Genomic DNA, 24,113 nt, shown 5'->3' with positions numbered 1-24,113 from the left:
CAAAGCAGGAATGAAACAATAGCTGGGGCTGCCAGTTCATTGCTGGGCACACTCCTATATATTTGCTTAACATGCCAAATTACACTGACCAGTTAACATAACTTCTCTTGAGCATTGTTCAGGTGATGGAATAAACAGGAATATCTTGAGAAAAGAGCTACTTCTACAAAACGGAGAACATTCAAATTTCACAGACTGTGAAGCAGCTGCATTAACATCTGTACAATGACAAGTAACATGCACAATTCATCCTGAAGGGTGGAGGCAACAGCGGATAGTAAGGTCTCAAAAATAAAAAGGTACAACATTCATGTCTATATTTCAAGTTCACGGCTCCTTACAAACTTAAAAAATATGTTAAAACATGTATCATTTATTATACAGAATGAATTATACTAAAGCTATTAGCAAAATGCTAGGACAGTCAGCAGTGCCATATAAACAAAACAATATTTGCTAACAATCCTCATTTGCCAACTGTAGGCCACTTTTCACACACAGTTTAAAATATTTTTAAAATGCTACGGTCAAACCAACACATGTAAATTCCAAGTCAACAGATAAACAATTGGATTTTAAAATATATGCAGTAGTTTTTAGATTTTTGGAATTAGTCCAATTTCATTACACTTTGGACAAACAGGAAACAGCTACAAAGTGTACCACCATTAAGCAATCTAAATTTAAGTGGTACTTAGCAAAAATGTAAAGTTAAAACAAGATTGTTGCTAAATGTAAACAGTACAGAATGTTAAATATTATGTTAGAAACAGAAATATTTTCTGCTTTTACCCAGAGAGACCAAGTATTTTGAAAACTTTGTTCTTAATCACAACTTCTTTAAACGGCAGGAGTCTCTGGATGAATTGTACAGACAATGTGCATATAATTAAAAGTATACCTATTTGGTCATTAAGCTGTAGTATTGTTAATATCTTTGGATTACATTGTCATGCTAATGCTTTGAAATTTTTATTTTAATTTTTTACCTAAAATCAAAATGGCTATTACCCTACAGCAATATTCTAAAATGAGACTGAAAACGACTTCTACCTAATACTGTGATATGACTGGACTACATAAACAAAGAACTGGAAAAGGCGGCTATTCGTGGATCACATTAAAATGTACAGTGTATACAATTTAATGTGATCTACAAATCTGTACAACCAATTACATTCTAAGGACGTAGTGGAAATTGTTTTGTTAACATCTGCTTCTTCCAACTTTAATTTTTACAATCATTTGGTCCTTTTTTTGTATGTTTTGCAATGTAAATTATAGCATGTACTTACAAATCACCTTTACCAAAAACATCTCTCTGCTCATGCTTAAAGGTGACAATTTCTTTTTTTAGTAAAATACATTATTTACCAATAAAGAACATTAAAAATACTAACTCTATTTCACGAATGATCAATTGCAGAAAATACAACTGCTCCTGTTCATAAGCTCATAATAGTGCATACTGTACATACATGTCTAAACACACACACACACACACACAGTTGTTTGTACATTACTGGCAAATTGCTGCCAGAGCCAATAAATTGTATACAGATTCTTCTTCGTATCAGTGATTGCATTATTTCTGTATATATAACCCTATATATTATTGTATATGTAACCCAATTCCTCATTATACCAATTACTTTTTTCTGAATCTACTGTCTACAAGGCAACAGAAAGTTATATTACGAACTATAATTTTAAACTGCTACAAAATTCTCAGTGCCAGCATGATTCTAGAGATCCACTGAGAATAAATAGGATGAATATCGACTTTTTCAACTAAGAATCCACAGGATTAAAATTGAGTTTTTCAAGTTGTTCACCAAAGTACCTGGGTAGATATGTGCTAATACAGGAAGTCTGTTAATAAGAAAAAGAAAAAAGTGATACACCCTGTTACTTTATGACCTGCCAACAACAATATGCTTCTGCCTGCTTCATCTACCTGAGGAGACGACCCTGAATTTTAATTTTCTTATGTAAAAAGTAAACTGGACACACATGATTAAAGACTGATGGCTCTCTTTGGCTTTCATCTAAGGGGTGGTAATTTTCTTACCTATTCATATTCTCATAACATTTCCAAATATGAAAACATTTAGATATTTAGCAGTGGTTTCAGTAATATAAAGGTTTTGGTGAGAACCTCTTTCCATACTACAAAAGCAAAACGATCCCAATCAACTTAAGGAACTTAGTCAAAGCACGGTTTTATACAAGTATCCTCTCTTATAGGCACTCAAAGGATAGAAGGTGGCTACAACAAACTTCCCATCAAATGTTCTTCCAGTTAGCATCTTCTGGGCTTCTTTGGAGTTACCAGCACTTGCATACTCAACAAAAACCTGCAACACAGGAAGTTTTTTTAATGAAATTTACAGTTAAATTAAAAGCAAGTCAATACATTCAAATACTTCTTAATAATTTTCTTTTTCAATTACAACATGAAGATGGAAACAGGAACAGTGTCAAGATGTAATGTTAACCCTTGGCATGAGACAATGCACTTAGGACTCGATAAAATTCATATTGCACATCAGGCTTCATGACAAAATAATCACTCAATATGAAATGGTCATATAAGAAATGTACTGTTTATGTTTACTGTTAATTATGCATTCACAAATCAAAATAATGAAAAATTCCAATTAGTGTCCAAATACGCAGCTTTTAATATATGTTTTTAAAAGGTTTTACTTTTTTTTTTTAAAAAACAATTTTAAGCATTAACATAAAATATTTGCACTGCACTGACATATGCTGTGTTGCATTTTAATTAGCGCATGCAAGTAAGAACTTTACTGTATTCTGTACACATGACAATAATCTATAAAATATATATATATATATTATATACACTGCCTGGCCAAAAAAAAAGTTGCCACCAAAAAAAAAGGTCACACACTCTAATTTTTGTTGGACCGCCTTTAGCTTTGATTACAGCACGCATTTGCTGTGGCATTGTTTCGATAAGTTTCTGCAATGTCACAAGATTTAGTTCCATCCAGTGTTGCATTAATTTTTCACCAAGATCACAATCTACAGTAGGCACTAGGCATGATGGGTGCACCACTTCATCTGCCTCTCTTCTTACCCTGATGCGCCCATCACTCTGGAAAAGGGTAAATCTGGACTCATCAGACCACATGACCTTCTTCCATTGCTCCAGAGTCCAATCTTTATGCTCCCTAGCAAATTGAAGCCTTTTTTTTCTGGTTTGCCTCACTGATTAGTGGTTTTCTTATGGCTACACAGTGGTTCAGTCCCAATCCCTATGAGTTCCCTTCGCATTATGCGTATGGAAATGCTCTTACTTTCACTATTAAATATAGACCTGAGTTCTACTGTTGTTTTTCTTCGATTTGATTTCACCAAACGTTTAAGTGATCGCCGATCATGATCATTCAGGATTTTTTTCCGGCCACATTTCTTCCTCGAAGACGATGGGTCCCCACTATCCTTCCTGTTTTTAATAATGCGTTGGACAGTTCTTAACCCAATTTTAGTAGTTTCTGCAATCTCCTTGGATGTTTTCTCTGCTTGATGCATGCCAATGATTTGACTCTTCTCAAACAGACTAACATCTTTTCCACGACCACGAGATTTGTCTTTTGACATGGTTGTTTAAGAAATGAGAAGCAGTTGGGGTTAAATAACTTGTTGCCAGCTGAAAGATAATCGCCCATGCAGTAATTATCCAATAGGAGGCTCGTACCTATTTGCTTAGTTAAATCCAGGTGGCGACTTTTTTTTTGGCCAGGCAGTGTATATGTGTATATGTATATAAGCCAAATACCACTAACTCACTCATCACAAAATCTCCCGAACCATGAGGTTTTGGGACTTGAAATTTGGAATGTAGGTTACCCTTGGCCCATAGGTGCTCGCTAAGAAAATTTAGATCGGGTTGTTTTCTATAATTTGCTTAAACTTCCATCCATCCATCCATTATCCAACCCGCTGAATCCGAACACAGGGTCACGGGGGTCTGCTGGAGCCAATCCCAGCCAACACAGGGCACAAGGCAGGAACCAATCCCGGGCAGGGTGCCAACCCACCGCAGGACACACACAAACACACCAAGCACACACTAGGGCCAATTTAGAATTGCCAATCCACCTAACCTGCATGTCTTTGGACTATGGGAGGAAACCGGAGCACCTGGAGGAAACCCACATAGACACGGAGAGAACATGCAAACTCCACGCAGGGAGGACCCGGGTAGCAAACCTAGGTCCCCAGGTCTCCCAACTGCGAGGCAGCAGCGCTACCCACTGCGCCACCGTGCCGCCCTTGCTTAAACATTCCGGATGAATTTGCGACTTCTCTCAATGCACTAAGATCCATAATTCGCTTACGGTACCGATGTATTTATACAAATCCGACAGACTGGCTGTGGGCCAAGAGTGCGGGAGCGAAGCCCTCGTCATTCACTCGCCAGCCTCTGTTCAAGTTAGTCCACGTCTCTCCACGTGTTGGAGTGCACCTTGCCTCCGCTTAGCTAGCGATACCTGTTTGTTCAAAAGAAAGACATTATCATCTACAGATTGTTAAGGAGTAACGTTTGACGTTTTTGAGAGACAAAGGTCAGAGCTCCATGTATTTTAGAGGGTAGCTGATGATTGCCAGAGATATCACAGCCATGTGCTTTTATCCCCACGTAGGGAATGCTTTCCCGTCAGAGCTGAACACGATCAGATATAGTGCCAACATCTATTGATTTTTAAAGTTTGTCCTGTTTCATTACTATGTGGGTGAAGCCACAGGGTACAGCTAGTGAGTCTATAAACCTATAAAGTTACAAAATTGTTCCACCACTGGCAGTCATTCTCTTTCCTGCCTGAATGCCTTACTGACCCATTAGCTCTGGGTGCTGACTGGATCTAAATAGAACTGAAAAAACATTCTGCAAGAAGTTCAAACCTCTGTGCTCTGCAAATATCTGCTGTACTCACTGGGTACAAACATATGACCTGACCAGAAAAGTGAGCCTTGTGTATTTGGCAGTTTCCTATCTCAGCCAAACTAGAGGACTGCTATTGAGAGCAAAACTACATCCACTGCTGTATGAGTCCTGCATGCCTATTTCTGAATCAGTATCATGAAATGTGCATTGCTGCCTTGAGCAGTCATTCTCACGTCCGCTTCTTGTTACAGCTGCAATAACTGCAGCTTGCTGCTCCCAGTAGCGTCTCAGTATCATGAGAGCTTATCCAATAAAATGAGAAGTTTATACATTGATTACCACAATAAAGTTTGATTTAAAAAATTTTAAAAGTCTGTGGATGCAGTGGTACATTTATAATACAATACTTGTTCAAGGATGCGACTCACTAAATTAAGTGCTTGGATGAAATATATTTAACCTGCAGTCCCAGCCCACTTTTTACCTGGCCTTTGCCTGGGTTTTCCTTTGGGACTAGGAGAGAAACCACAACTCCATACTTTTGGCACTCTTCTTTCATGTCTTCAACAACATCTAAAACAAGAAAAGGAATAAAAGATAATGGAAAAGTTAACTTTATTACTAGGGGTCTCTTCCTGATTACAGGACTAAAACGGAAAGTGGAAAGCTAATGAAATAAGGGAGGTATGCTAAACGAATATGCTAATGAAATTAAACTGAATGAAAACCTGTAGCCATAAACCTACATACTCCCTATCTTTCTAGAAGCAACTTGTGATAAAATATTCACCTGTATATTCATGAAATTTCTCCATACAGATAAATACTAACCTTCATACTCTTCTTCAGTCTGAAGATGGCGCTCATCAATTACATTTAACAACCTCAAAACAGGTGAGGGAAGCATAACCAAATCTTCAATATGTGGTGCTTGAAAAGAAATTTAAAAATATATAGTAAAACAGAAATCCATTATGCATTCTTAAACCTACTCAGCTTTACACTTAACACAACATCATGTCATGAAAAGGCAGGAGTGTAGGGACTCTGGAATGGTAAACTAAAGAAGTTAGATCAGAATGCTAGACTGTGAAGTATAAAAAGACTGAGTATTTAACATTAACACAATCACAACCGGCAAAAGAAGCATACTAATCTAAACAAGCTTTGTCATTTTATCCCAACAATAATAGCATGCCAGTCTTTTTAGTAATTTAATATACTGTTCAAGAGACTTTATTTTTTGATATCAACTTGCTCAATAAACTAACATCATCTGTTACATACAAATGTCAACGTTAATTATATACAATAAAATTAATAATAAAAATAATGCAAACAAAGTATTTTTGGCAGCTCCCGAGAACCACTTTTTAAAATGTTCGTAAATATACATCTTCAAATAGCAATTTACCTCAACATATACAGTAAGCAATGGCCAGCACATGGGAGAAATACAGTGCATCCGGAAAGTATTCACAGCGCATCACTTTTTCCACCTTTTGTTATGTTACAGCCTTATTCCAAAATGAATAAATTCATTTTTTTCCTCAGAATTCTACACACAACACCCCATAATGACAATGTGAAAAAAGTTTACTTGAGGGTTTTGCAAATTTATTAAAAATAAAAAAACTGAGAAATCCCATTTGCTCAATACTTTGTCGATGCACCTTTGGCAGCAATTACAGCCTCAAGTCTTGTTGAATATGATGCCACAAGCTTGGCACACCTATCCTTGCCCAGTTTCGCCCATTCCTCTTTGCAGCACCTCTCAAGCTCCATCAGGTTGGATGGGAAGCGTCGGTGCACAGCCATTTTAAGATCTCTCCAGAGATGTTCAATCAGATTCAAGTCTGGGCTCTGGCTGGGCCACTCAAGGACATTCAGAGAGTTGTCCTGAAGCCACTCCTTTGATATCTTGGCTGTGTGCTTAGGGTCGTTGTCCTGCTGAAAGATGAACCGTCGCCCCAGTCTGAGGTCAAGAGCGCTCTGGAGCAGGTTTTCATCCAGGATGTCTCTGTACATTGCTGCAGTCATCTTTCCCTTTATCCTGACTAGTCTCCCAGTCCCTGCCTTTGAAAAACATACCCACAACATGATGCTGCCACCACCATGCTTCACTATAGGGATGGTATTGGCCTGGTGATGAGCGGTGCCTGGTTTCCTCCAAACATGACACCTGGCATTCACACCAAAGAGTTCAATCTTTGTCTCATTAGACCAGAGAATTTTCTTTCTCATGGTCTGAGAGTCCTTCAGGTGCCTTTTAGCAAACTCCAGGCGGGCTGCCATGTGCCTTTTACTAAGGAGTGGCTTCTGTCTGGCCACTCTACCATACAGGCCTGATTGGTGGATTGCTGCAGAGACGGTTGTCCTTCTGGAAGGTTCTCCTCTCTCCACAGAGGACCTCTGGAGCGCTGACAGAGTGACCTCCGGGTTCTTGGTCGCCTCCCTGACTAAGGCCCTTCTCCCCCGATCGCTCAGTTTAGATGGCCGGCCAGCTCTAGGAAGAGTCTTGGTGGTTTCGAACTTCTTCCACTTACGGATGATAGAGGCCACTGTGCTCATTGGGACTTTCAAAGCAGCAGAAATTTTTCTGTAACCTTCCCCAGATTTGTGCCTCGAGACAATCCTGTCTCGGAGGTCTACAGACAATTCCTTGACTTCATGCTTGGTTTGTGCTCTGACATGAACTGTCAACTGTGGGACCTTATATAGACAGGTGTGTTCCTTTCCAAATCATGTCCAATCAACTGAATTTACCACAGGTGGACTCCAATTAAGCTGCAGAAACATCTCAAGGATGATCAGGGGAAACAGGATGCACCTGAGCTCAATTTTGAGTTTCATGGCAAAAGCTGGGAATACTTATGTACATGTGCTTTCTCAATTTTTTTATTTTTAATAAATCTGCAAAAATCTCAAGTAAACTTTTTTCACGTTGTCATTATGGGGTGTTGTGTGTAGAATTCTGAGGAAAAAAAATGAATTTAATCCATTTTGGAATAAGGCTGTAACATAACAAAATGTGGAAAAAGTGATGCGCTGTGAATTACTTTCCGGATGCACTGTAAAAGTCTATGATGAGGTTTACATTTTTAAATGAACACTGACCTCTAGAGGTATACAATGGTAAAGCTTTAATTTTGTAATTTCTTTGTTAACACTGGTCTAGAAAATTGAAACCTTCATAGCATTTAAGTCAAATCACTGAGAAAGGAAGGAATTTTGAAAAGAAAAGAAAAGAAAAATACGCTTAAACAACATAACCTGCCGTAGAAAGTTACACTTCAGAAATATAAAAATTAGTTTTCTCCTCCTTTACATCATGATTTGCTTATAATATTTGATCTACTACTAATGACAAGCATATATAACACATACAAAGATTTTATATACACACACACACCTACACACATACATACATATAAATAAACAGCATTGAACATCTATGATGGGTATATGCAGACCTCCTATATTTATTAAATATCACCTGCTGGAATTGATTTTTCAAATATCCAGTCATCTCAAAGGAGAATGCAAGCTATTCAATGACTAAGGTTTTCTACTTTTAACTCTATAGAAGGCTCCTTTTGCTGTTCTAACATCAAATTCTTCCACTTTCCAGCAGCTAAACAGAAACATAAGCAAAAGTTACCCAACCTTATATTACATTGAATCATATGCATAAATCGTTATTTATTCACTAATCATAATGCAGTATTTGCACTGTAAATTTTCCAATCATTTCAAAAGCTCTGACACAAAATTCATCCTAAATGTTTCTGTTAAGGGAGTAGCCATACTGCCTGCAATTCACAACAGGCAATCCACCTGAAGCTAAGCATGATTGGGCACGGGCCAGTACTAGAATGGGAGACCAACCAGGGAAAACTTTTTTCCTGCTGGAAGACATATTGGTGAGGCCATCTGTTTGCGATTACCCTGTGGTCTGTATGTGGATCCCAATGTCCCAGTAAAGTGATGGGAATGCTGTGACGAAAAAAAAAATGGTGCCGTCTTTCAGATGAAATGTAAAACAAGGGTCCTGACTCTCTGTGGTTATAAAAGATCCTTGAGCATCTTTCGAAAAGAGTAGGATGTACCTTGATGTACGGGCTAAATTACCCACCACAGCCTGGTCATTCTGGCCCCCTTATCATCCCCAGTCTCTTATTGACTAACTATCTCTCGCAACCCTTCACCACCTAATAGCTAATGTCGGTTGAGCGTACTGGCACAAGAATTGGCTGCTATCGCATCATTCCAGGTGGATGGTGCACATTGGTGGTTATTAAAGCAACTCTCCATTGTCTGCGTAAAGCATGCTGAATAGTTACAAATACTCTATAAATATAATTTATCATTATTAAGGGGTGGGTGGTACAGTATTATAGTGGTAGCACTGCTGCCTCATGACAAAGAGACAGGGGATTACATCCAGGGTGCTCCCTGTGTGGAGTTAGCATGTTATCCACGTGTCTGCGTAGGTTTCGTCTGGGTGTTAAGGATTACACCACACAGTCCAAAGACATGCAGGTGAGGTGAACTGTCATTGTTAAAATGGCCTCTGTGTGTGCATTCACTCTGCAGTGGACTAGTGCCTTGTCCAGGTGTCATTCCTGCCTTGTGCTTTTATTCTTGCTAGGATACTCTCCAGCTTCCCCGTGACCCCGGATAGGAGGTTAGGAAGAAGGATGGATGTTTCTGTTAAATTGGCATAAAGTTTATAAACTAGTATTTCACCAAATTTATTAAGAACTGACAGAGTGCTTCAGTTTTAAATGCTGGAAGATATTTTAAACTAAAAGATTATATAAAGGTTTCTGAAGTAAATGCGGACTAATAAACCACCACCAATGTAGCTGTAACACTGGATTATGTTTTATAGATGTTGTACTTTTTGTGAAGAATTATGAGTCCAATCACATGTACTCCCTTGTCCAAACAGGGTCTACTCTGGATTCCCCAATTTTCTCCCAAAAAAAGTGCAGATAATATTAAATGGGAACTCTAAACTGGCTCTGTGATAGACTGACAAACTATCCAAAGACAGATTATTGCACCTGTACTTCAGGAAAAAGACAAATAAATAAGTTAAGGTATGTTATTTGCAGGATCAGAAATATTTTAGATTTTAGTTCAAATTTTTTTTAGGACTGAGTTAAACATTATAATCCCCTATATGTTCACCATTTCATTTTATTGCCTTCTTCATCACTGCTATGTAATTTGCAGCTTCATATACAAAGTCTCTTTGGGGAGAATGAAATGTCATTACCTAAAATAAGTAATAAGTTGTCAATTATTAATGACATTTTTTTCTCATATTATTCAAATAGGATTGTTGGGATGTGATGAATGCTAAATCAATTAAACGGCAAATCTAATGTGAATTTTAAAATGTCAGCAGATGCTTGAAGCTGAATTAAATCTGGTTATGTAAATGATACACACAATTAACTTTTGTTGGTAGATTATTGACTGCTCCCACATTTCAGTTTATCCAATAATGCACCTATGTACGTGAAACATTTTATGACAAAGTCACAACTTATTTGTGATGGAGACCTGAAATAGAATGGATACATGTATGTGTGCAAGATCAAGAAGAATAAAATCTGAAAGCTATCAGAATCAGTTGACAAAAACCAGGACTTATGGCGTGAGTGATGGCAATGTTTGCTAAGGATCTGCACTGGGATCTGGAAGATTGATGGTTCAAAATCCCATTACAGCAGTTGGGACTGGGGTAATCCTACCTTGATGGCCCTTAAGCAAAGCCCTTAATCTGAAAAAATTGCTCCAGGGTGCTATACAATGGCTGGACCCTGCACTCTGACCTCCAAAGGTCACAGGAAAAGATCATTTTCCCCCCAAATCATATCAAACCAAGACAAAAAAAAAATATCAGCTGTTAAACTGTTGTTGCATATACAGATGGTGCAAACGTTTACATAATACCTAGACTAAAGACTAATACCTAGTAAATCAGGACATCAACTTTATTACCATAGTTTGGTAATATCAACATAATAGCTATGAGACAGATTTATTGTAGCCTTTATTTACAATACCAGATTTTTCAGTGGGTCAAAAGTTTACATACACCAATGCCTGTTTAGACAGCCTGGAATATTATAGAAATTGACATAATGACTTTCAGAAGCCTCTAATTGGTCAAGTCTTAATTGGTTTAGTGCACCTGTTTTTGCATTTTAGGGCCTGCCTTTACAGCCAATGCCTTGGTGCATTTAGAAAAATACAAGAAACTCAGAAAGCAAACTGTGAACCTTATCAAGTTCAGTTCCTCCTCGGGAGCAATTTCCAAATAACTGAAGGCTCAACAAGCTTATGTACAAACAATTATATGCAAATACATATATCTAGGGACCAAACAGACACTGCATCGTTCAGGAAGGAAGTCAGAAATTAATTCCAGGAATGAAAGAACCTTTGTTGAGAAAAGTTCAACTGAGCCCTAAGACGACAACAACAAATAAACTGGTGAAGGAGTTACAGGAAGCATTAGAAACCAAAGTATCTACATCCACCAGTAAAAGATGCCTTCATTGCCACGACCATAACTCCAGGAAAAAAAAAAAAGGTTAGACTGAAGTTTGCAGATGATTACCAAGAAAAAGACCTGAGGCCTCATGTATAACGTGTGTGTGTAGAATTCACACTAAAACATGGTGTACAAACAAAAACACAATGTTCATACGCACAAAAAAAAATCCAGATGCATAAGTCTGCGCGTACACCATCTTCAAAGTTGTTCTACTAAATCCTGGTCACCGTGAAATGTAATGTACATGCATGCTCCTGCCACCCGACCCAGAGCTCCTCCCAAAATTATGCCTCTTTGAATATACAAATGAATATAAAGTAGTCCTTAAGTTTAGCATTCTTGTAAAAAGACAATGGCAAAATCACAGGGAAAACAGAAGAAATTTCAGCGAATACCAAGTGGAGTGCAAAAAAAAGTACTATTATGTTGGTTTAAGCAGTGGTATAAACAACAAAAGTTGATCGAGTGAAGGGAAAAACTCGAATGTTCAAGTTCAGAAAGTCTCTCTGTACACGAAAATAAAGATGTGGTCATATATAAGGGTCGCCATGAAAAGGCAAGTCATAGGCCTACCGTCTGAGCGACATATGAGCATATTAGGGTACAGAGGAAGACAAAAAAAAAATAGGGACACAGTGGGGAAAAAAAAAGGTTGAAATGTCAACTTTAATCTTGAAATTTCCACTTTAGTCACGTAGTTTATTTTGTCATTAAGGTAAACTTAATCTTAAAATCGTTTAATTTTACTAGTTTCTCAAATCCCATCGTAACTAAAGTAGCATGTTAAATAAATCATATTCTATGTGTTCCTCTATGTTGCTCTATGCGCCGTGAATCACTACGTGCTTCTTAAATGGGCCTTTCTCTTTGCTGACAAAACACAGAATCCATTTACATTCATGATATTACAGCTCTCTGAACAACCTTAAATACTCAAGATAGTATACTTGATATTTCATGATGATAGGAATTTAAGCTATGTATAAACATGGTGACAACGGTGCCACAGTGGTAATGACAAGCTGGCGCTCCCTTCCAGTGATTGTTCCTGCTTCCCGCCAAGATGCTTGCTGCGCCGTGCGTGACCCTCGATAAAAATAATTTATTGCAGCAATACTGTCTCTTTCAAACGTACTAACCCCTAATTCCTGCCCTTCCTTTTCCTTCTCCAAGTAACCAATCAGCTCTTTAATAAATGTCAAGCCATCTGTAAGCTTAGAACATCGATTCTTAATAACTTTTAAGGGACACTGAAACATCTTCACAGTACATGTTTAATTGTTCCATCCATCTAGCCATCCAGGGTCACGCCAGTCCCAGAAAGTATATAGTGTGAGGCAGGAACAATCCCAGAACGGGCACCAACTTATTTCTACCACTGTCCCAACACGTTTAATTTTTAACAGTACAAATTATTTAAATTAAGTTAAAAATGTATCTGTATAATGTAATATACACACTTTAGTGCATTTCATCTTAAAAATGATATCAAGAGTTCGAAGAAGATAGAACTTGGAAAATCTAAATCGACTTAGAAGCCAGTCATCATCATCATCTATAAATTACATGCTCTCATCTATTGATTCGAATTTCTTTATTGTATTGTATGGTACAATGAGATTCAATATACCCATCCTCATACACTTATCTTCCTATAAAATGATAAAACAACAACAACAATACGATAAGAAAGCAGTACTTCAGGTTGTTCAATATTACAACTGTAGTGCTAGTTTACAGTTGAGGTGATTGTACTTGTAAGTACAAACAGTTCTACCAGGAGCACTTGATGGACTGGTTGAGTCCGTTTATAGCTCTTGGGATGAAACTGTTTCTGAACCGCGAGGTCCCTACAGGAAAGGCTCTGAAGTACTTGTTGTAAGGGAACAGTTCAAATAGAATGTGTCCATGGCTGTGGCCACGTGTCCTAGAAGCTGTACCCCCCCATTAATTATCTTGGTTTTGACACAATCTGCCATAGAGCTTTCCAATCAGCTGCTGTACAGCTGTGATTCCACACTCAGATACAGTGGGTTCAAATATTCTGAGTGGTGCACTGAAAGTAACAACAGTAAAGCAGCTATGTTTTTGGAATAGTTTGGCCATTCCGTGCACCATTATGCTGGCGTAAGAATGTGCATGGCTTTACGTCAAGATTAGTTTTTATACATCGCAAAGTGAGTGTGGAAACAGGCGCACGAAACATTATACATTAGCCCCCTGGACTTTTGGAGGTGTGGTTTTTGGTCAAATGAAACTAAAATGGAACTTTTCGCGTCATAATAATCATTGCTAGGTGTGGTAGAAGAAGGGTGAGCTTTTGCCTCAAAGACACTATCCTAACCTGTGAAAGCATAGGGGGGTGGTAAGAAAGGACCAGGGCACTTGAGAAAATTATGAAGAAGGAGTATTGTCACGAAATACTGAAGCAACACCTCATGACATCAGTGAGAAAGTTCAAACTTGGGTCGGAAATTTAACATGCAGATGAATAAGGATGGCAGGCATTCTCCAAATTTTTAACAAATAAAATAAGCAGCGCTTTCTTAAACTTTTTTTCTCACAACCCAATTTTGCCCTGATGGGCATCTTCTAGACTTGGAATTGCCATTGACAGTCATCCTGATTGCCCCTTGGAGAATCACTTCGACAATCATCCTGGGTAAGGACGATTCCCCTTTGAGAATTGCCACCAGAGGTCAACAGCAGAGTAATGTCATTATTTAAAATGCCCATGACAACCAATCATGAAATACTTTGCAAGCCATATGTAACCCACTCCCATTAAATACAATGATGAATCAGGACTATGAGCAGCCCAAAACCAGACCATAAAGACAAGTTGAAAGGACTCGAGTGGCCAGGCCTGATCTAAACTGCAGAGAAAATGTGTGGGCTGAACTGTAAAAAGCGTGTCCATGTGAGGGGCCACTGAGTGAAACCCCTGCCACATATTGTGAGAAGGTTGTGGAAGGCTACCCTAAGCATCTGATTCGTTAAGCAATTAAAAGGTAAAGCCACCAAATACTAACACAGTGTAGGTAAAGTTTTGATGTAATGAAAATCTGACATATTAAATAAATGCAAAAATAAATCTCTCTCTTACCTATTACTTTCACTTTTAGAAATAAAGTAGGTCCCATAATGGTCCTAACAAAGGGAATGTATGGTAACACGGCAAGTGTGGAGTTGTGAAACATTTGAGTTTGAAAATCTTAGGTCAAGGTAAATTTAACCTTTTGGCTTCAACTGAAGATAATTCATGCAAATTTACTTCATGGATGCTCATAGACTTTGCAAAATGGTGAACAATAATATACAAGGCACACAGTAACAAAATAATAATAACTGCTCATATAAAGCTACACATAATTTTGACAGCTGAAATGAGGGACTAATCAAACTCATTATTAATCTTCAGTTAAGGGTTTGCAGCATTTTTCCTAGCAAGCTACTCATTAACTTTACAACTGAAAAGCATGACACTGTTACTTAGTACAGGATTGACTATTGCAATGCGTTATTAACAGAGTTTTCAAACTGTTTCCATATGCAGCTTACAGTTAATTCAAAAGCTGCTGCAATAATTATAATAAGAACAAAACCCTCCTGTTTTTAAGTTACTACAATTGCTTCCAGTTAAGCTTAAGACTGATTTCAAAATCCTCCGTTTTAAATATGCAGCCTTAAATGGCCAAGCCCCTGTTTACCTATTATAACTGAAGTGTGCATTACGATCTCAAGTTGCCGGACTACTGAAGATTACTAGGATTAACAAAATAATAGTGGGAGTCTGAGCTTTCAGCTACAAGAACCCAAAGCTGTGGAACAATCTGCCAGCTTGTATGAGATGTGCCTTTTGATCTCAGCTTTTAAATCCAGGATGAATACTCGTTACTTAAATCTAGCATTCCCTGATTAGAGCTGTTGACTAGTTGTGCATCTTTGTTTTTTCAGTCTTTTGTACAAAAATGTAAGTATTAGAATAATCCTTCTCTATTCTGTTTTTCTTCTTGGTAATGTAGTGTGACACTTGGTGCCACTAATCTACTTCTAAGCTGTTTCTGTGGCCATGGCAAAGGCACCTGAGATACTGAGAGTCTTGGAAACAAAGGGAAGAAAGATTCCGTCATCAGATTAGACAGCCCAGCACAGACTTGTGCTGAAGAATGCCCATGACGGAGTGGGAAGCCAGTTTTTGTGTTTCAAACGGACTGTGAATCAAACCCGTGGTTTACGTTAAAATATTTTTAGGGTCAATTCATTTACTAATTTTGGAACTTCTATCTTTTACTTTGTGTTTAGACAAAAATTCATGTGTATGCATTTTGTAATCTGTAATGTTGTAACTGTATATCACCCGAGAAACTGTTACAGAACTTGGATGCTATGCTTAGTGTAGAGCAAGGGTGTCGAACTTCGGTCCTGGAGAGCCGCAGGGTTTTCATTCTAACCATCTTCTTCATTAGTGACCATTTATTTGCTGCTAATTATCTTATTTTGCCTTCATTTTAATTAACTTGACTCAGGCCCCTTAGTTGTCTCTTTTTCCTTAATTAGCAGCCAAACAATAATGAGACATAAAACGAGCCGCCACATGACCAGCTCACCTGTGCCCATCACACAATATCTGAAAATAAAGAAACGTGATGGTCTCGGTAAGGCTGATCTCTCAGGTCACCAAAACATTTTGACGGTGTTCTTAGAAAAAACAGAAAAATCAACAGTTTTGGAAATGTCTGCTGTGGCAGAATGAGAGCAGGAACAAGCCATGGAATTAAATAATGGGTTTAATTAACAACAAGAATCAGCTTCACGTTAAGAGATTGGTTGGAGTGAAATTGGTTGGAGTTTGAAATCCCAGTTTAGCTGCTCATCTGTTGGCTACTTTCATGTCTCATTTCTGTTTGGCTCATTTAATGAAGAAAAGAATAAATTTAGAGGACTGAATCATTAAAAGCAGGGCTATTAAAATGAAGGGAAAAGAAGTTAATTAGCAGTGAAAACTTATCACTGATTAGGAAAAGGGTTAGAATGAAAACCTGCAGCCACTGCAGCCCTCCAGGCCCAGAGTTTGACACCCCTGGTGGTAGAGCATTATACAAAACTAAACCAGACTGAACAGTAACCAGCACAGCATGTGGAAATTGTACATCATAGTGTCTGCATGAGTTTACTTCATAAACCACAATCTCTTTCAACATTCCAAAGAAAAGCATCTTACAGAAACAGAGCATTAAACAAAGAGCATTGATATTCAATGTACTTACCAAAAGGAATGCTAAAAAATGGACTACACAAGGCATTTTCAGCAGTAATTCTTTGTGCTCGATGACTCTGAAGCATGCTTTATATTAAAATAAAATAAAAAAAAAAGTTTTATTTTGAAGTTAACTGGCCAACGACTTCATTTCAAAATTCAAGGAAATGGATTTTAACTTAGTACCTCAACTTAGAAGATTACATTAAAATGTTTTGTGCTCTCAACATCTTGTTAAATTATAAACTTCAAAACAATTAGTGTTATTTGCTAAACTGCTACTTCTCTTTAGAGAAAACAAAAGCAGCTATAAAAAAATTCAAGCAGCAGTTCTTTTTCTGATTTGCGTGTGCCGTTTAAAAAACAATGTGATTCTTCTTCTAAGGCTTACTTTGTAATAGAGTTCTTTTATATATTAATAAAGTATCTATCTATCTTTTAAGAACTAAACATCACTCAGTTATTTTGAACTTTCTATATTTCAGTGCACAGGTAATCAGTGTTTGAAGTAGATGTGCACAACACCCCCCCCCCCCCCCCCCCCCCCCCCCCCCCCCCCCCATTAATTCTGAACTCTTCAGGATTCTATGGCAATTTGAGAATACATCACTTAGTTAAAGGTAGTTATTTTCATACGTATTCTCTGTGGATTTGGCACAAAATAGATAAAGGGAATGCTAATCTTAAAACTGTAAGGTGCATGACTGGCACTTGGTGTTCATCAGAGGTTTGAAAATAAAAGGATGGGATGACATAAAAACTTAAATAAAAATTTTAGATGTATCGGAACAGAATTCCTGATAGATCACCACACTTCAAACATTGTTTTAACTGTCACCAAGGTAATTAAGGAAATCCAGTCTATAACACATAAATTCTAAAAGGAAAGAATGCAAAATTCACTTTCTATATCATAGCATGCAGAGCTAATTATCCTTATGAACTGAGAACAGAAGATGCAAGACACTTCTGCTGCAAAATAATAATCCACTCCATAATTTCCATGTGAAAAATAGCATCAGAAATATGCGATAAAATTATTTTTTACAGATCTATTTTGTGGTCACACAACTGTCTTGGCCTGAAAAGGGGATGTTTTTAAGCTTTTCCTCCATGCCCCATACCGTCTATTGTAAAGCAGCAGAGCAGGCAAGATATTTTTTGTTATTTATAGCAAAAAATTAATTTTAGAACACAATTTCACATGGCAAACGCATATATACTATGTTGATGAAGAAATAACTTCAAATTGAAAAATACCAGACACATCCTTTAAGTCCATAAAAGTTAGGAGTGTTACTGGATAAAGAATGGTGTATTGCGAAGATCAAGTAAACAAGTATGACACAATTTACATGTTGAATGTTCTGCTATAGAAGGTGAATTACTTTTGAGTGCAGCACTCTACATATACAAGAAGGATATTCAACAAAGTTTACCAATTGATTTAATATGCGAAACACTAGTTCTATGAATAGATTGACTAGTTTGTAAATGAAATACACCCACAAATGATAGGTCTGATATGTTATGTTCCTTGTTGCACATACTATAGATTACAGTGAATGCTGAGAACAAAATGTAACCTCCTGTTTTCAGGCAGAATGGAGAAACAAAGAATAGTCTTTCACAGTTTTATAAGAGTGTTCACATTTGAAATAACAGTGTCTATAAAGTCCGTGTGCAATTTAAAATAGTTGTAACTTTGTAAGTATATGTGATAGAAAGAATCTGTAAAAAGGATTAGAAACAAGAAACACTTGCATTTTTTATTGTTCCTGTTAATTTTCAACATGTCCACCATCATTGCTAATACAAAGCGTAATATTATTCTGTAGTTCTTGGAAAACATTTTCAAGCTGATTTTCAGTAATACCAACAATCACATCAGTTATCCTCGCTTGCAAGTCTTCTAAAGATCGAGGTTTGGTTGAATAAACATTAATTTCCACATTAAAAAGAAATCCAGTGGACTCAAATCTGGCAAGCGTGGAGGCCAAGAAAATGGTCCACCTTATCCAATCCATCTGTTAGGGAATTTCTCATGTAGAAACTGTCAAACATGCAAAGCAAAGTGACAAGGAGCACCATCTTGTTGAAGCACTGTATTCTCTATCAGTCTTAATTATTCAACTTTAGGAAAAAAATAATTTTGCATTTATAAATAGCTATCACCATTAACAACACACCCTTCAAAAAAGAATGGCCCTATGACTCGATTTTTTCCCCAAAGCACACTATACATTGGGCAGCACGGTGGCGCAGTGGTAGCGCTGCTGCCTCGCAGTTGGGAGATATGGGGACCTGGGTTCGCTTCCCGGGTCCTCCCTGCGTGGAGTTTGCATGTTCTCCCAGTGTCTGCCCTCCGGGTGCTCCGGTTTCCTCCCACAGTCCAAAGACATGCAGGTTAGGTGCACTGGAGATCCTAAATTGTCCCTAGTGTGTGTGCTTGGTGTGTGGGTGTGTGTCCTGCGGTGGGTTGGCGCCCTGCCAGGAATTTGTTCCTGCCTTGCGCCCTGTGCTGGCTGGGATTGGCTCCAGCAGACCCCCCGTGACCCTGTGTTAGGATGTAGCAGGTTGGTAAATGACTGACTGACTGACACTACACATTAACTTTGGAAGAATCTCATGTTCAACAGACCCATGTGGATTTTCAGTTCCCCAAATACGGCAAAAATAAAGCTTCTAAAGACAAAAAAAAAAAACTAGATACATCAAGCTTTCTAATCCTTTTTACGAATTCTCTCTATCACATATACTTAAAAAGTTACAACTATTTTAAATTGCACACAGACTTTATGGACACCCTATATATTACCTATATTCTTATTTTTATTGCCAAAACTTAAATTAATGAAAAAAATATATGTATTACCTTTTTATAAGGTCTCTGAGATGATAGACTGGGATAGCAGAACCAACCACAATCTTACTAGCAAAGATGTGATCAATAATGGCAGAACTATTGACCTAAACATTAGAAATACATAGTTACAAAAAGATAACTAAGGCTGGATGTCTAAATAACTTTATTAAAGTTTGCATATATAAACCACACAAGATAATAATACTTAAATGTTATCTAAAATTTATTCTGAAAAAAATATTATGCAAGAAATGTTAAAACTAGGACCATGCATTCTGAAAAAACAGGGATCATTTTTCATCATTGTAGGTACTATTCACAAGATTGACTAATAAGTAAAATAAAAGTAAACTATATTGTTTTCAATCTTGAAACAATATGCCCACATGTATGAATGGCACTTGTCATCTTCACTCACTGTCCTCATTACTTTTTACATGCTACAAGGTCAGTGAGTCTTGAATTCATCCACAAGCAAATTGAGGTTGTTGTAGTTATTTTTACCCTTGTAAAGAAAAAAGTTCAGGTTGTGGTTTATAGAACATTAACTTTAACAAGTTCACAATATGAAAGACAAAAAGAAATGACAAAGAAATGCACTGATCATGTCAAATGCAGAAACTGTAACTGAATATGGTCATCTCATTAAGCAAAAATATGCCAGAAGTTGACAGCTATGAGAATACCAAGTTCGAGCTACACATTTAATGGAATATAAAGCATTCGTCAATACTGGTAAGTGTAGGGACCTCTGGAAACTGATTTTATTTTTTCATTTGAAAGATAATCGGGCAAGGTTAAATTACAACTCAAAATTATCCCGGTGTAAGTGAAGGTGGGCTGTGTGCAATTGTGCCCTGTGACGGAATTGTAAATCGACTGAACCCACACCTGCTTATGGTGTGTATGAAAACTGCAGCATTGGAAGCAAACAGCAGCAAAATAACAGGACTTAATACATTTAAAGTAGACTTACACTTTTCCAATTACGCTCACTATAAAACATTAAAAATATGCACAAGTAACAACTGCAATGATAAAAAAACCCAAACATTCATATAAAATACAAATGCTACACTATAAACCTTGAATTTGAACAATAGCAACAACAGAATTTCTATATCACATTTTCGTACAAATAATGTAGCTAAAAATGCCTTACAAGATGCCAAAGCAAAAGTTACAAGAAGATCAAAATTAAATAAGAATAACAATGAATAAGTAACAATAATTCATTAATTTATTCAATTAATCAATTAGATACATCCATAAGCTTATATAACAGACATATAATTAGTTGAAAAGTGCCATCCTTATATATAATACCATATTGAAGGTCTCTACATCGGAGTACAATGATAAGGTCAAATAGCCAGAACAACAGAGAGAGAGAGAGAGAAAACAAAACAAAATCTGCAGGCCAAAAGATGTATCTGAAGATATATTTGGTACCTCAGCAGTTTTAAAAATCTCCCATGTGCAGTATTATAGGCTCAGTCACATTCAGGGCAGAAAATGCAAAAAATACAAAACCCTTTGGATTTAAATTTGGAGACATTTGCAGTAACACATCATTATAGATCACATGTAACTGAAAAGGACAGGGTAAAGGGACTAACGGGTGGCGGAGTTATATTACTTATCAATTACACAAAATCTGCAATTGCTCCCTTTTAATTCTGTTCACAGCAAAACCCTACAGATTCTTTTCACAAACCTGATACTTACTTTATCATAGACTAGCAAAATACCCGCGCTTCGCAGCGGAGAAGTAATGTGTTAAAGAGGTTATGAAAAAAAAAGGAAACATTTTAAAAATAACGTAACATGATTGTCAATGTAATTGTGTTGTCATTGTTATGAGTGTTGCTGTCTTTTATATATATAATATGCACACACACACACATAAACATATATATACATAAACATATATATATACATATCTACATATACACATACAGTATCTACATATACATACGTATATACACATCCACATAAACATATATATACATATACAAATTTACATATCTACATATATATATATATATAGACATAGATATATACATACATACATTCACACATATATATATATATATATATATATATATATATATATATATATATATATATATACTGTATATATACATATCTACTTATTGGCTCCTGTATTTAGGATATGGCAGGTTGGATAATGGATGGATGGACATTTGTATGCATAGCCCTACTTGCCCATTTTCGTTTTTTTTTCTTTCTTCAGTAATATTTTAGCAAACCCGGAGCTTGTCAGTTCAAATCCTGGTACTGACACCACTGTGTGACCCTGAGGAAGTCACTTCACCTGCCTGTGCTGCAAAAAACAAAAGTAATGTAACAAATTGTACTTCAGATGTTGTAAGTTGGTGGAATAAAGGCATAAGTCAAATAGATAAATATGTATTATACACATAGGAACTATTCATTTATTTTCAGTTAAGTCATCTGCAACAAACTTTTATAAATGAGGGTTTCTCCTTTTTAGATAGTGCAAACTGTTTCTTCTTCATTGACGTTTTGTCTTGGAGAGCTTTTTTCATTTCATTGAAAATGAAAGCAGCAGCTGCCAAAATATGTAGCTTTCTTATTAATTTTTCAACATTGTGTAAAATAAATGTATAAAGTAACATAAAAGGTTTAAATACTGGTTATTCTTTTACACTAAAATATTACTACACAGATACAAAAAAAGTAAAATGGATATGTTCTTTTTCTTTAAGGAGATTAAATATTACTGAAGAAAGAAAAAAAAAATTAAACAGCCAAATGGGGCTATGCATATGAACTTAAAAGGTTTAAATAAAACAGAAATATATATTTTATTTTTACTTGGTTAACTTGTGGAGGGTGTATCCTGTAGCAAAGCCCTAACTGTTTTCGTGAAAGCCCGTTTCAGTCAATAAGTCTTATGTGTGTGTTTATGTATGTGTGTATATATATGTAGATATGTGTATATGTAGATATGTATATATATGTATATGTATATAAATGTTTATGTGTGTGTGTATATTATATATATATATATATATATATATATATATATATAAAAGACAGCAACACTTATAACAATGACAACACAATTACATTGACAATCATGTTACGTTATTTTTAAAATGTTTCCTTTTTTTTTCATAACCTCTTTAACACACTACTTCTCTGCTGCGAAGCGCGGGTATTTTGCTAGTATATATATATATATATATATATATATATATATATATATATATATATATATATATATATATATATATATACATACATATACACACATACATGCAGTTTCAATAACATAGAAATCAATATAAATATTAACATCATTATCATATGAGAATATGAAGTAATATATAAGAAGCACATTTCATATAAATATAAATTATTAAACAGTAAAATCTTCTTCTGTAATTTGCTACCGTGGCAATTTGTGTGTCTGTCCAGGATTTTAAATCACCTGTAGCTCGCAAACCGTTTCACCTATTGACTTGAAATCTGGTACACATATAGTACGTCACGTCTACTATCCGCTTTATGGGTGATGATTGTATTACTCTTTTTATGTTTATTTTATTTTATTGTAGAATCAACTCCTATCTGCGCACACCAGGGCGGCCGTGGGCGGATGCGTATGGTGTATTCACTCCATGTTATCGTGCATTGCGCTGTCACTGGTATTTTGATAAAAGAATTTGAACAACATATAAGAAGCGTATAAATTATTAAACAGTAAAACATTAACATTTAAGAAGTAAAGTTAGATTAAGTACTACTGCAGTGCCCTCGGGTATACCTCATTTTTTGTTTGTCCATTACATGCTTAAATGTATACATTTTTTGGTGTACCTACCCGAGAACACGCGACATATAACCGAGCGTGGGAGAAGCATGGATTTTAAACACGCGTTGAGTTCATCTGCTGGTCTCCCTCGTGGAATAACTGGTAATGTTTGAATAAAATCTACAGCGAGTAAAACGACATTACCTCCTATTTTTTTTTTTTACGATCTCTGAGATGTTGCTTTTTTCGGTTCAAGGCTTCATAAGCTCTTTTATGTTGTATGGTGTACTTATCCCAAACCATCATCTTTGAATGTTGCAAGACTTTCGCCTTGTATGTAGATCGGGGTAATTACATTCATTGCATTCCTAGTCTGAATCACAATCTGATTGTATGGGTGGTTACCTGGCACTGTAGGGCTGCCACCCGTCCTTTAAAATACAGAATCGTGCCGCATTTGAGAATGAAATTGCGCGTCCCGTTTTGAATCAATACTGGACGGGATTTCTCCCGTATTTTTTTTATCATTTTTTTTAAAGCAGCGTCTCATGCAAATCATTCCACACGCATTTTATGAAGATGCCTCCTTTCCTACTTTTGATTGGGTAATACTTGATGTCATCGTTAGTTTGATTGGTCTTTTTAACTGTCCAGTGAGGAGGGCGTGTCTTTTAAGTAGAGTCTGGAAAG

The 24,113-nt window shown here is 36.6% G+C and overlaps 2 protein-coding genes across 2 annotated transcripts in view; one reads left to right on the top strand and one right to left on the bottom strand.

The window, feature by feature from the left end:
- uap1 (UDP-N-acetylglucosamine pyrophosphorylase 1) overlaps positions 1–24,113 on the top strand; it is a 411,004-nt gene that overhangs the window by 210,983 nt on the left and 175,908 nt on the right. The gene's annotated exons all lie outside the window — the stretch shown is intronic.
- uhmk1 (U2AF homology motif (UHM) kinase 1) overlaps positions 1,427–24,113 on the bottom strand; it is a 49,364-nt gene continuing 26,677 nt past the window's right edge. Inside the window, exons 4-8 of the mRNA XM_028810996.2 lie at positions 19,628–19,722; positions 16,763–16,839; positions 5,750–5,848; positions 5,403–5,491; positions 1,427–2,357 (exon numbers count right to left, since the gene is read on the bottom strand). Coding sequence (XP_028666829.1) covers positions 2,211–2,357; positions 5,403–5,491; positions 5,750–5,848; positions 16,763–16,839; positions 19,628–19,722 — 507 coding nt within the window. The 3' untranslated portion in view covers positions 1,427–2,210. The remainder of the gene's footprint in view (positions 2,358–5,402; positions 5,492–5,749; positions 5,849–16,762; positions 16,840–19,627; positions 19,723–24,113) is intronic.

This window comes from Erpetoichthys calabaricus, chromosome 10, assembly GCF_900747795.2.
Source record: "Erpetoichthys calabaricus chromosome 10, fErpCal1.3, whole genome shotgun sequence".
NCBI lineage: Eukaryota > Metazoa > Chordata > Cladistia > Polypteriformes > Polypteridae > Erpetoichthys > Erpetoichthys calabaricus.
Note: the sequence above shows the minus strand (reverse complement) of the source record. Positions and strands in the feature narration are given on the sequence as shown.